The sequence below is a fragment of the Aplidium turbinatum genome, chromosome 15 (assembly GCF_918807975.1).
Source record: "Aplidium turbinatum chromosome 15, kaAplTurb1.1, whole genome shotgun sequence".
Classification (NCBI taxonomy): Eukaryota; Metazoa; Chordata; class Ascidiacea; order Aplousobranchia; family Polyclinidae; genus Aplidium; species Aplidium turbinatum.
In genome coordinates, this window is record NC_137486.1 from 19,279,565 (window position 1) to 19,293,287 (window position 13,723).

The following is a 13,723-nucleotide window of genomic DNA, read 5'->3' on the forward strand; positions in this document are numbered from 1 at the left end:
GAGACGCTCAACGCTCGACAACGAAGGGCATTGAGACGCTCAACGTTCGACAACGAAGGGCACTGAGACGCTCAACGCTCGACAACGAAGGGCATTGAGACGCTCAACGTTCGACAACGAAGGGCACTGAGACGCTCAACGTTCGACAACGAAGGGCACTGAGACGCTCAACGCTCGACAACGAAGGGCACTGAGACGCTCAACGCTCGACAACGAAGGGCATTGAGACGCTCAACGTTCGACAACGAAGGGCACTGAGACGCTCAACGTTCGACAACAAAGGGCACTGAGACGCTCAACGTTCGACAACGAAGGGCACTGAGACGCTCAACGTTCGACAACGAAGGGCATTGAGACGCTCAACGTTCGACAACAAAGGGCACTGAGACGCTCAACGTTCGACAACTAAGGGCACTGAGACGCTCAACGTTCGACAACTAAGGGCACTGAGACGCTCAACGTTCGACAATTAAGGGCACTGAGACGCTCAACGTTCGACAACTAAGGGCACTGAGACGCTCAACGTTCGACAATTAAGGGCACTGAGACGCTCAACGTTCGACAACTAAGGGCACTGAGATGAAATAGGTAAGTTTATTAATGAAAGGACATATAAAATGTTTTTTTGTCAATTTCATTCAACACAAGTAAAGATTCTTTACATTGTTGCCCTCGTGTGAGTCTCTGGGGCCGAAGGTCTATCCTTTTACCACCCCAGATTCACGATGTTCCCGAACTAAGCTGGAGGCCACTAAAGAGCAGCCAGTCTTTTATTTCATCATCCAAGATACGCAGACCTTCCACTGCATTAGGTGGCTTGAAGATAGTGCAATCGTTGATGATGTGGTTTGCGGTCTGTTCCATTGTGAAGCGCTATGACAAAAAAAGCATAGACACAAATAATTATTAACAACACAGTAGGCCTATTCTACTAACTCAATGAGGATTGCACTATTCACTGATTGTGAGAGACATAAACTAGCCTTGCATGTGAAGACTGTGACAAGCCAAGGAACTGGTTCATGAAAACAAACGATCGAGCCAATTTTGAGATAAATCTGGTGAAAAGTAACTTAAAGACATCTCAAAAATTTTCTTCGTCAAATTGATAGGTTTTCGGTTTCAAAGTGCATCATAATTGAGATCTGCATCTACAACCCTGTAATGTTCTGAGAAAGGGTTTATGACTGCAGCTTACTGCTCAATTTCTTTAAAAGACTGAAGGTGCAAATATAATTGCTACTCTACGTCTTTTATGTGGTCATAAAGAATGAAGATATCTATATCATGTGTAACTGTTATATTTGTTGTGAGCATTAAACGAGAAGCATTCTATGCTTGCTAAAATGCATACTAACGGTTCCGGTAGTTATTAATAAAAGACTGACAAAGAATACAAAGAATAGAAATGGTGTTTTGAAGGAATGTTGCAAAGGATGAATTAGCGACCAGGCACTGATCATAAAACCAGATTTTTTTTTCACACCTAAAAACAAGCCATTGGAAATCCTTATGGTAAAGTGAAAAGTACAGATACCTTGAACGCTTGTTCCACGTAGCAAGCCTGTAAATATTTGTGAGCTAAATCGATAGCAAATATTAAACTAAAAGTAGCCATTTTCTACTTTCCAAGTTATTCAAAATTGCCTTTTCCAAGTGGTTTCAATGTAAAAATGCCAACTTCACTGTCTGGGCCAACGCCTTTGGCAACGATAAGAGAAAATAAAACGAATGGCCACAGAAGAATGCGGTGTGGCAAGTAAAATGTCAACTTTTTTGCCAAAAACTAAATCAACTTTTACTTCACATTAACTTTTATCTAAAAAAATGCAACAAAAATTTCATATTTTTAAGGCTTTTCTCCCCTTAATCCCTGAGAATTTTTGCATCAGTCATGCGAATAACTGTAGCCTACTTTATTCTTATACCTGAAGTATTCAAGTAGGCCTACAGTTCGGTTAGTTTTGTAATTTTCTTTGTTTTCTCATTGATTTGTCGTTCACTAGAAGTTATTGTAGCACAGAAAAAAAACGTTTAATGATGTTGTTTTTGTCAAAACTAAGCCCTGCTCACAAAATCGAGCTTGCTTTGTGTTGCTCATGAAGCGAGCTGTGACGTCACGTCGGTAAACAAAACCGGCCGAGACAAGTAAAAAAGTTGCATGCTCGCTACGTCATCACGAACACGTCAACAGTTTTATCGTTGCACAAAACTGACAACGATGACGTCACGATCACGTCATAGTGGGCGTGTTGAATGATGTAACAAAAAGAAATTCCATCAATGTAGTATAAATACAGCGACTGTTTCTAACCAATTTGTCTCTAAATGAAAAGGTAGCAATTCGGTGGCAAGTAGAACTGAAGTGACTTTGAAAGCGTTTTATGCTTTTCATGTTGGATGATGTTGGCTGCATGGTTTGTGCTACACAACAACGACACATCCCAGTAACAAAATGGAATAGGCATTTTTATTTTAACTTCATTGTTTGTTTGTTTTTTTCTTGTTTTTTTTTCATAAAAGCTTGCCTGGCATTATGAAGATATGAATGGCAACAAAATAGCTGCAGCCAGTATGTCAAATAGTAATGCTGAAAAGCGTAGGCGTTCATCAGGATGATTATCGTTTCTAGAACTAATTGCAACGTTCATCTGATGAAAGTAAAAGTAGAAGCAAAGATAAGCAAGTTGATTTATTGCTTCCTTAACGTTTCGCGCACCAGTTACCACAAAAATTAAGATTGGTAAAAAACAATGATCGTTAAGAGCGTAGTTGGTAATAAGTTACTAATGCAATTGTCGCCATGTACTTTTTTTATACCGGTAGCCTAGATAAATGATACAAATCCGCTTACAATAAACAATATTTCATAGACTACGTCAACTGCTATCAACTGAATACTGAAAAGTTTGGGTGTTCATCAGGACAATTATCGTTTCTAGCACTAGTTGCTACGTTCATCTGATGAAATTGAAAGTAAAATTAACAACAAACAAGATAGTTTATTGCTTCACTGACGTTTCGCGCACCATGACAATGCGCATCCTCAGAGCGAATAACATACAAAATAAAATTTCACCAAGTTATATACTGCAGTGCGATTGAAGGCAAGAAAAAATAAAACACGCAATATTTTAAAATATTGGCCAATGATGTGTGAGCGGTTACTTTCCACGTTAAATTACGTAACGTATCAAGGTAAAAAATAAAATCATGGTGAAAATGACCTGCTCGTGGCTTAGTTGTTTCAGTGCCAGTCTTTGAGTTGGAAGACATGGGTTTGATACCCGGTCAAGCGTATCTAAGACCTTACAAAAATGGTACTAAAATTCATTCTTGTATGGGGCTTACCATTGAGGAATAGTTTTAGATTGATACTTACTCTGTTGCGTTTTAATAGGGGTTCGCTGACGAACTGACTTTTTAAATATCTGACTGCAGCTCGTAGCCTATGTGTGGTGGATGTGCGGTGTAAAAATATTATTATTATAACTCATGGCTTATGATACTTCATATTCAAAGGCGATCATAAACTCATGAAAAGTTGCTTCTATATTTTAGTTCAAGCTTTCGTGAATAGCAATACCAAACTACTAAAAACGTAATAATCTTTCAAATGATATTATTTAAATAGTTTTGGTTATTGTTTTTGCATTTTTTAGAACTTTAGATATTAATACACATTATAAACATGTTGACAAGTATTTTACCAATAATTGCTGAACTCACTTGGGTTTTAGTGGGGTTGGTTGCAGTTTTGTATTTTTATTTTTGGTACAAAAGACCGAGTAAATTTCCACCTGGCCCAAGAGGTTTTCCTTTTCTTGGGGTTATTCCCTTTATGGGAAAATATCCCGAAAGACAAATAAAGAAATGGAGCAATAAGTATGGACCTGTTATGTCTGTTCGATTTGGTTCAAAAGACATGGTTGTACTCAATGATTTTCAGTCTGTTCATCAGGTAAACTGCGTATTCAATTTATTGTAGTAGGCTGCAAAACATTAGTTGTGTAAATGTTATCGTTAGTATATTTAAGTGTTTTTAATGTAAATGCCAAATTTTTGGAATTGGGTTTTGTTAGAGATGTAATTAAAAATGTTTGCTGATTACTGCACCTTTTGCTGCAACGTTCATTAAAAATAAAAGTAATGTTTTTTCAATTTAATTGCTACTCAGCTTTGTTTGCAGCAAAGCATAGTTCAGAGCCTATATAACCTAACACCATTTGGTAGCGTTATAGCAAAATAGATTTTTGAAAATTAGTGTAATCTGTGGTCCTGTGTAAATAATAGCTAAAATTTTTGTGGATGAGTTGGGTAGTGCGTGGCAACACTAGAAGCAATACCGTTGGTTTTGTTTAGATTTCGTCAGCCTTTCAAAAAATTGTGTACAGAACAAATTTTCACGACTTCACCAATCTCTTAAATTTCAGGCATTCGTTAAGCAACACGCCAAGTTTTCCGGAAGGCCACATTTGCCTTTCTTCGAGCAAATGACTGAGGGATATGGTTTGATATTCAGAGATTATACTGAGGCTTGGAAAAGGCAAAGAAAGTTTGGGCTCATCACACTGCGCGGGTACGTTCATTGAAACAAAAGGAGAAAAACCATAATATTCGTAACAAATGTACAAAATAGAAAGGCATATTTATTGCTTAATGATATAACGGAAACAATGCATTGGACTAATCTAAGCACACCAAACTTCCGCGTAAACTAAACACAAAAACCATTTCTGTCCAATATTAGCCTACAACCCTTCTGGCATCCCACAATGTATGGTTTTTAAACTTTGGACGTAGAAGCGTTTTTCGCAAACAATGTTTTTAACTGTAAAAGACGAATGCAACAGGCCAGTAGGTGTGACAGGGGGGGTCCACGGGGTATTTTTGAACCTGGTCCCGGATAGTTTTAAAGGCCTAGAGCCAGGGCCGGATTTACCAATAGGCTAGGCAGGCTGAAGCCTAGGGCCTCAACGTCCAGGGGCCTCGAAATTTGATTTCGAAGTTTGTAATTCTTTTAAAAACTTGGCAAGTTGAAACCCTACCTAAAGTATATATCAAGCTTTTCAGAATAGAAAATTCTATACACAACTGGTTTCAACCATGTTGTAAACAGTCATTATTGCGTCATTCGCATCACAATAAAGGCAATTGTCACACGCATTCTGCTGGAAGCTTCTATGTTAAAGTACCCCAGTGAAAAAAAACAGTATCGGTAGTTGACGTCTGGCAGCCCGATGGGCTGCCACTCCTAGTCAGTGGCGTAGCCAGGAATTTTGAAAGGGGGGGTTTTGACGGCCGGCGGCGAAGCCCGACGACGTGTTTACCTAAGACAACACTCAGCGGCGGAGAGTCTGGGGGCCTCCCCCAGAAATTTTAAAAAAATTGCTTTAAATTTGTGCATTCTGAGAGCATAAAATGTGGTATGAATATTCCTGTAAAATGGTGCTATCCGGTCGCATAGCAAAAGGATAAGATCATGTTTTCTTCGGCATTTTTCGGAAATAAAGCTATAAGTCTCTATGTTTTCTTGTTGCTAATTCCTGGCTGTAATATTTGAATATTAGGTATTGGCAAAACTCGCTCTTTTAATGCAGTTTCATTTAAATTTAGGCAACCTTTATTTTAGAGACATAAAGTGACTGAAAGCATCATTTTCAGTATGGTGACGTCACACGCGTGCCAAAGAGGGGTTGAAACCCCCGGCCCACCTTCCCCCCTCCTTGGCTACGCCACTGCTCCTAGTGGTTTTCCAATAGATCTAGTGGTTTTTGAAATAATCTAGTGGTTTTCTTGGAGAATCTAGTGTTTTTTTTTAATTTTGAGAGTGGCAGCATCAACTTTCCTTCTGTTGTTGACGAAGAAGATTTAGATGATTTGCAAGAAGAATAGGGAGCTTTGCATCAAGCGTGCAATGCTCCCCATGATAGTGATAACCTTAGGCAACCAAAATTGGAATTTGTGTTTATGTTGCATTTTGGTCCAGAGTGCTAGGTCGTTTTCCCAGGGTTAGCAAAGCCCTTCAGAAATCTGAATTGTTATTAAGTACTTGTGCCGAATTGTACAGTTCACTTGTAGACTTTCTAAGCGAAATTAGAGATGAGTTTGACGAGTTTGATCAGCAAGCAAAAGCAACCTTGCCGAATATTTACTAAAGAACTGTCACTAGGAGACAAAGAAATGCACCTGACGCTTTAAGTGAACTCTCTTCAAAAGAAAGGTTTAAAATAAATTCCTTTATCCTTATGCTCGACGCACTTGAAGCCAATTTAAGAAGAAGAGCTAATGTGTACAGTGACATTGCAGAAATGTTCCTTTTTCTTGCTAATCTGAAAGCAACTAAGGTAGAAATTGTACGAGTTGTAGCCTACAACTTTTAAAGGAAGCGTATCCGGAAGATGTTGACCCGAAACTTACTGATAAACTTCTACATTTTCATTTGTACGTGAGACAAACACAAAGCCAAGCGCTACCGGTACAGAAGAGCAATTTATTTCCTTGTCTCATGGAGACCTTTATGAAATTAGGTGCAAGGAAAAAATTAACACTGCCTTTCCTAGTGTGGCAGCAATATTAAGATTGTTTCTTAGCTTAATGGTCACTAACTGCTCAGGAGAGAGATCTTTCTCAAGGCTCAAAAGCATCAAAAATAAACTGAGATTGACAAAGTCTCAAGAAAGTTCTGTGCATTGAGAGTGACAAACTTAAACAGATAAATTTTGATGAACCTTTGCATGATTTTGCCTTGACGAAAGCTAGAAAAAAAATTTGGTAGCCTAGTCTTACTCTATTATTTTAATGGCTGTAACTAATTCTTATGTCCTCATAAATAAGCTTTACAATTATTGTGACGGTTGTTTGATTAAAGAAATTAAAAGCAAAACTGCCTTAACTAAATTTTTATTCTTTTAATTAAAAATTTACACCTATGAATGTAGAAAACGAAGAGTTTAATGCACTCATATTTTTAACATTAAGCAATGGCATGTGATGTTGTTTAGAGAGAAATTCTGAGCTCAAAAATTGGGAGGGCCTCACAAATGGAATAGCCTAGGGCCTCTCATGGTCTAAATCCGGCCCTGCCTAGAGCCTTTCCGGTAACATGAAGAAACCTCAGCGCATTCTTTGGATACAGCGCGTTTAAGCATGTACCTTGCTTTGAAAACAAATTTAAGTTATATTTCATACTCCAGGTTTGGGGTTGGAAAACGAAGCATGGAAAACAAATGTCTTGAAGAAGCCTCCTACATGAACGAAGCTATTCGAAACGAAAATGGAAAGCCCTTCAACATTTCGGTGAGTTTTTACAGCATAATTATTGCAAACAATAAATTGTACAGCCTCTCGATGCACAAAAAAAGGAATCGAAACAAATTGTCCATTTACAGCATAACTATGTGATGATAGATGCTTTAGGCCTAATAAAACTCAACAAACGGAAATACCGATCAGGTCTCAATAAAGATATCTTTGCTCATAAGCTCACTAAATGTAAGCGTAGGGTCTCCAAAAACAGACTTGTATAGTTTTGGCTACTCTGTAAATGTATTCATTTTACATTCTTTCTATGGTTTTTAGACTCTTCTTCATAATGCTGCAGCAAATAACATTTGCAGCATTGTGTTTGGAAAACGCTTTCAATACAATGATCAAAGATTCAAAGAAATATTGCACAGAGTTATGCGCAGGTAATATTGGGAATTAGGCCTACTTCAGCTCAAGATAAAATATTGTGATACATTGAAGGCTAAGAGTCTTTAAGATGTAACCTAAATTGAACAATTTGAAATGTTGCAATATCGCAAGAGCCAATCTGTTTTATTTCTGAAGTTTTGTCCAACGGTCATGACTAATTTCTTCAGTGGATCAGCTTAGGTATGTAGCCTAGCCTACATTGTCTAAATGAGACTAAATCATAGCTCAAAAACTGGAAGGATAGATCATGTTTTAACTTATAGCTTAACGTTAATTGTGACGGCCTCACTTAAATTCGTTTAGGTTAGCGCTTAATATTGAGCCTAAGTTTAATGCTCAAATTTACCATTTTAGCTTACGTTACGTATCATAAAAAATATAATATACAGTAGATTAAGCTTAATTGTTTCCAAAGCCCTCTGTATAGTTGCACCTTGATCCAGTTTACAATTTGAATTCACAGCACTTGCTTAAGTGTTGCTTGAAGGAGCTGTGTGATTTATACGTTCAGCTTATGAAAACCAAATAATGAAGTCCAACTTATGTTACAGCACCAACGACACAGTTTCCAACATCATGAGCTCTATTTTCATGTTTGCTCCACTCATGATGAAGATCCCTCCCTTTTCCATCTTCAACCACTACATGATGGATGACGTAAAGTTTGTCTTAAGTAAGCAATTCTTTTAGCGCGTTTTTAATCTTTGAAAACCATTTCACGGTTGAAGTTTCAGTTTTCTCACAACAAAAACAGGTTTTCAAAGTTTTTTTTTGTCTGTGATTAAGATTGTACGATCCGTGCCTTTGCATATCCGCTGGATGTCGCTAAAAATAAGCTGTTCTTGATGTTTCCTTCTCTAATTCACACATTAAACGTTACATCCATTCATGGCTCTTCGTTTTGCCAAATCTACAAATCTTCAGAGTGTTTATCTTAAATAAAAAGCAAAGTATTGAAATTTCATGTTTTTCTTAAGCCAACAATCATCGTTCAGCAAAAACTTAGACGACTTTAATAAAAATTAGATTATAAAAAGTCAATCTTTTCAGAGCTGCTTCTCGAAATAGTGCAAGAACACGAACAGACATTTGATGATGGAGATATTAGAGATTTTATCGACGCTTTTATTGTCGAAATGAAGAAAAAAGAGGATCCCACCTTTTCAGTAAGCCTCCCTGAGATTTTAAAGACTGTTCTTTTTTTTTAGTTGGTTTCATGAAAACGCAATATTTCTCTAATCATTATTTGTTTATTTATAATCATTATCATTTATTACGCAGTATTTCTCTATTCATATGAAATCATTATTTCTCTACTTAGCAGAGCTGGACGATCATCAAATCTAAACAATGAAAAAGATTTTTTTAACAAATATGAAAAAAATTTAATTTTTCTTGCAGAATCGCCAACTATTGAACTATGTGCAAGATTTATTTGTTGCTGGAACAGAAACGACATCCAACTCTTTGTATTGGAGTTTGTTGTGTTTGATCAGTTATCCAAACATTCAAGAAAAACTTCATCGAGAAGTTATGGAAGTAGTCGGTGAGAACATAAATTAATGTTTAAAATCCAAGAGTTCTTGTAATGTATAACTACTGTATCAACTATTCGTTGTTTTGTTGGAGTTATCAACTCAATTAAAAAAGATCTATCCGAAAAGGCAATCTGATAACTGAAAAAGGAACAATTCTAACATTTCTGCAAAAGCTTTAATTTACCTCTAACCTTAAATTTTCGGTGGGAAATTGTGGTAGCTTTTCTACCTTTTCTCTTGGCTTCTCAATCATCATTATCACCATAAAGTCGTGCAATGTTTAAATGTGCGAACGCTTTGGTTTTACAAAGCAAAAAGTAAACACAAAAGCATTGGAAACTTGTTCCTGTCGTGACTTTGTTTCCTATGAGAGCAAGGTGGCCAGCTTCTTTCTCTCCGCCACCTTTCCGGTAGGGTGGTTAGTTTCTTTCTCTCGGCCATGTTTTCTTCAACAATCATGCCCACCCTATTTATTACACCCTGTGTAGAGGTGAGCGGCGTTTATCAATAAATCAGGTTAAGCTAGTGTCGAACCAGGTTTGCATTATTGGAAAGCCAATGCCTCATCCCCTAGCCATCCCACAGTCTGTACAATATGGCCTACCAATAAATATATGTAAAGTATTGCATACTTCAGGTCGAAATGGAATAATTTCTATGTCAAAGAAAGTGGACATGCCTTATACTGAGGCTTTCATAGAAGAAGTGTATCGCTTCCGCACTTTGGTTCCGCTTGGCCTTCCACATAAGACAAATGATGATGTTGAGTTAGCTGGTTATCATATTCCAAAGGGAACTACGGTAAATTTCTCATTATCCTTTAATTTGGTTTTCATGCAATTTGGGATTAAGATATTTTAATACTGTAGGACTATAACTAAATAGAGATGACTGTTGGTCTTTCGCTGCTATTCCTATTGTGCGAATTATTTTTATTTATTGTGTTGTGTATATTTATGTTTATTTATCAGTAGAAAAAGTAAATAAATTGAACTGAACTGTAAGTTGTCGTTTTATTAATGTATCAGCAAAGTTACTTGATCTTTTATTGAAATGATCTGCACAATTTGTATTTCATATGGTCTCCACCAAATTACCATAGAGCCGATAGGTCAGTAGGCTACAAATCGCTATTATTTGAATTGCTTTTGATTTAGAATTGAGGAAGTTTTGTAACAAATTAAACTTCTATGTAAACTAAAACTAATGAGCATGGTAAGATAAAAGTAATATTTCTATCCTAAGTTTATCTTATAGACCACCAAAAGTTTTATACGTATATCTATGTCTAGTCATACCTATGTCTAGTCATTAACTTTTCTGAAGACTGCTAAGAATTTTTCACAAACTTGTTTTAATTCAAAAGAACTGGGCCTACTTGCAGCGTTCCAAAGCAATTGTCAAAATGTGAGTTGCATTGTTTGTGTTTTAGGTCTCTTCCAACTTGTGGGCGGTCCACAACGACGAAAATATCTGGATGGAACCAGAAAAGTTTCTCCCGGAACGTTTTATGGATGAAAAGGGGAACTTTGTTCGTTCCAACAACGTCATCTCATTTTCAGTGGGACCTCGTCATTGCCTGGGAGAGCTGCTAGCCCGGATGGAGATTTTCGTCTTTCTTGTTTCGATGATTCAGAAATTCGAGTTTTTGCCTGATCTGTCTTCGGATAGACTTTGTGACGTAAATCGCGGATCAAACGGACCACTTTTTGTTCCTCTGCCGTTTAAATTGATTGCTAAGGAACGTTAATCAAACATTAATTACTGTATCGATTATATCAACATGTTCTGCGCCAAACAGTTTCAGCTTTTTGTTGCAAGAATTTATTTTTAATCCGCTTGAGGTAAATGTGTGTGCCTGCAGACTGAGCAAGGCACGTGAAGGACTGCTCTCCATTCAGCGGCACCAAATGAATGGAATAATTCCCAGGCAACAACGCTTCAACAATCGGAGACTTCACTCTGTCAATCTCGGTGACCGGCCCTGCGTCAGTGATTCAAAGCCTCTGCAAGTATGCGAAACTGCCAGAATTAAAATCTCGAAGAAGTTTTCCCAGTCCGAGGATAAAGATTCAGGCAATCGATCAATCAAACGTTTAATCATTCTTTATTACAAACGTTTACGTAATCAAATGTTTAATGATGTTGTTTTTATCCGAACTAACATGACGAATTGATTCAATATCAAAGTAGGTTGAGTATAGCCTATAATATGTTATAGAAGAGTAAAGTGAAAAAAAAATGAAATATTGCTCGTAGCAGCAAAATAAACCGGCTTGACGCGATAAAAACTAAACCACTTCTTTTAATTTCTTAGTTTTAAAAATCTTCAACCATGCTCACTTCTTCCAATCTAACAAAATTAAGCATAAAACTCTTGGGGTGTGCGCTTGAGCAACGCATTTCAGGACTGCTCTCCAATCAGTGGCACCTAATGGATGAAATAATTCTTCGGCAACAAGACTTCAACAATCGGAAATTTCACTCTGCTAATCTCGGTAACCGGCCCTGTGTCAAGAGCCTCTACAACTACAAGTATGCGAAACTACCAGGAATAACCAATAAAGGCTTTGTCAGTCCGAGAATAAAGATTCAAAACCAAACCAACCAACCATTTTCACTTCAGAGTTGGATCAATTACTTTAATTTAGTTCAATTACAATTACTCCCTTGAATGTTTCAATTACATTACAATTACTCAGTGCTAAAAATGTCAAATTACAATTTCAATGAAGGGATGCCTTTCGTCATGGCATAGACTACACATACACACTACAGTCAAGTCAACGGCCACGTGTTTAAAAATCATTTAATAATTACAATTACTCGTAATGCACAATAAACAAATTGGCAAATAAATAATGCACAATAAACTAATTGGCGTTTCTTACAATAAAAGGGGTTTTGGAAAAAAAGGACTGGATAAAGTGGTAGCTGAGGCGGAACACTACTAAATGTAATTGAAAGTGTAATTGAGCCAAAATTTTAGCAAATTACAATTACACAGAATGAAAATGCCTCAATTACATTACAATTACATGAAAAACTGTAATTAATTACATCAATTACCAATTACAATTGATCCAACTCTGTTTCACTTCATTACCTACTCACAAAATCGAGCTTGCTTTGTGTTGCAAGTGAAGCGAGCTGTGACATCACGTCAAGTGGATAAAGAAAACCGGGCGAGATTAGACAAAAAGTTGCATGCTCGCTATTTAATCACGAACACGTCAACAGATTTATCGTTGCACAAACCTGACAACGATGATGTCACGATCACGTCATAGTGGGCGTGTTGAATAATGTAACAAAAAGAAATTCCATCAAAGCAGTATAAATACAGCGACCGTTTCTAACCAATTTGTCTCTAAATGAAAAGGTAGCAAGTCGGTGGCGAGTAGAACTGAAGTGACTTTGAAAGCGTTTTTATGCTTTTGGACTGGTGTTGGATGATGTTGGATGCATGATCTGTGCTAAACAACAACAACATATCGCAGTAACAAAATAGAATACGCATTTTTATTCTAACTTGACATAAAAACTCTAAAGTTTTTGCTCGAAGTCAATCTTTATACCGTCGATGACTAGCTATCTCCCACAAAGCATTACAATTTCATTTTGTAATTTATTTGTTGCAGAACCGGTTTTCGTTAATAGAGATTTAATGAAGCTGTTTTATGCCTTCACTGGTACACCTTTCCTTTGCTATTTTCTTGCCATAAACACTAACTTTCAGAGTCTGCAGAAACATTTTATTACTATTTCAGGGTTTAAACTTAGAAAATAGGAAAACTATTGGTCACAACGGTAAACCATAATCTCTTCGTGGGAAAATTGTAACATAAATTTCCCGCGGATCCGTTCGTCTGTATGCAATGACCGAAAGAAACACTCTTCTGAAAACGTCTATTCAAGAATTGTATTTCTGTAAAATTAGCCCCAAGGCTGTCGAAGAATGGAGAAAACACCGTACCCACTAAAACTTGTCACTACAATACAAATTACTTAGATAAAGACGGAAATTTTGTCCAGCTGGCAAGCACAAGCAAAACCGTTTTAATCTGCGACCAACTCTTCAAACAACAATTTTAAAATGAGAGAATAGATTGCAAAATTCCAAACGCACGTAACCATCTTCTGTGACAAAATAATGATAAGCATTATGAAGCTATTCAAGCACCTGTTGAATTTGGCTTATACCATATCTCGTAATTCAAGATTTAACGATGATGTAATGCTTCACAGGTGTGACAAAGGTGATGCAATCTTTGCTTATTTCTAGCAATAGTCCATATGACGTAAGACGTCAGGTTCAGTAGACAACGGTTTTATGTGATGTTTGATTTGTACAGAAATTGTCCGTAACAACTATTCACCAACTTCAAATTGTATTTTTGGTCGATTCCAATATATGACGTCATGGAATTTTGACTAATTTTAAATATTCAATGCTTATTGCTTCAATGCAGGGATACCTAGACACT

General features: G+C 36.9%; 1 protein-coding gene across 1 annotated transcript; it reads left to right on the forward strand.

Annotated features, from left to right (window-relative positions):
* Nucleotides 1-3,667: 3,667 nt before the first annotated feature.
* On the forward strand, nt 3,668-11,418 carry LOC145784183 (cytochrome P450 2U1-like). The gene is made up of 9 exons (XM_082595950.1): nt 3,668-3,961; nt 4,434-4,579; nt 7,197-7,299; nt 7,582-7,691; nt 8,250-8,371; nt 8,749-8,864; nt 9,100-9,244; nt 9,874-10,037; nt 10,669-11,418. The coding sequence occupies exons 1-9, from the start codon at nt 3,692-3,694 to the stop codon at nt 10,984-10,986; spliced, it is 1,494 nt and encodes a 497-aa protein (XP_082452076.1). The 5' UTR covers nt 3,668-3,691; the 3' UTR covers nt 10,987-11,418.
* Nucleotides 11,419-13,723: the final 2,305 nt, after the last annotated feature.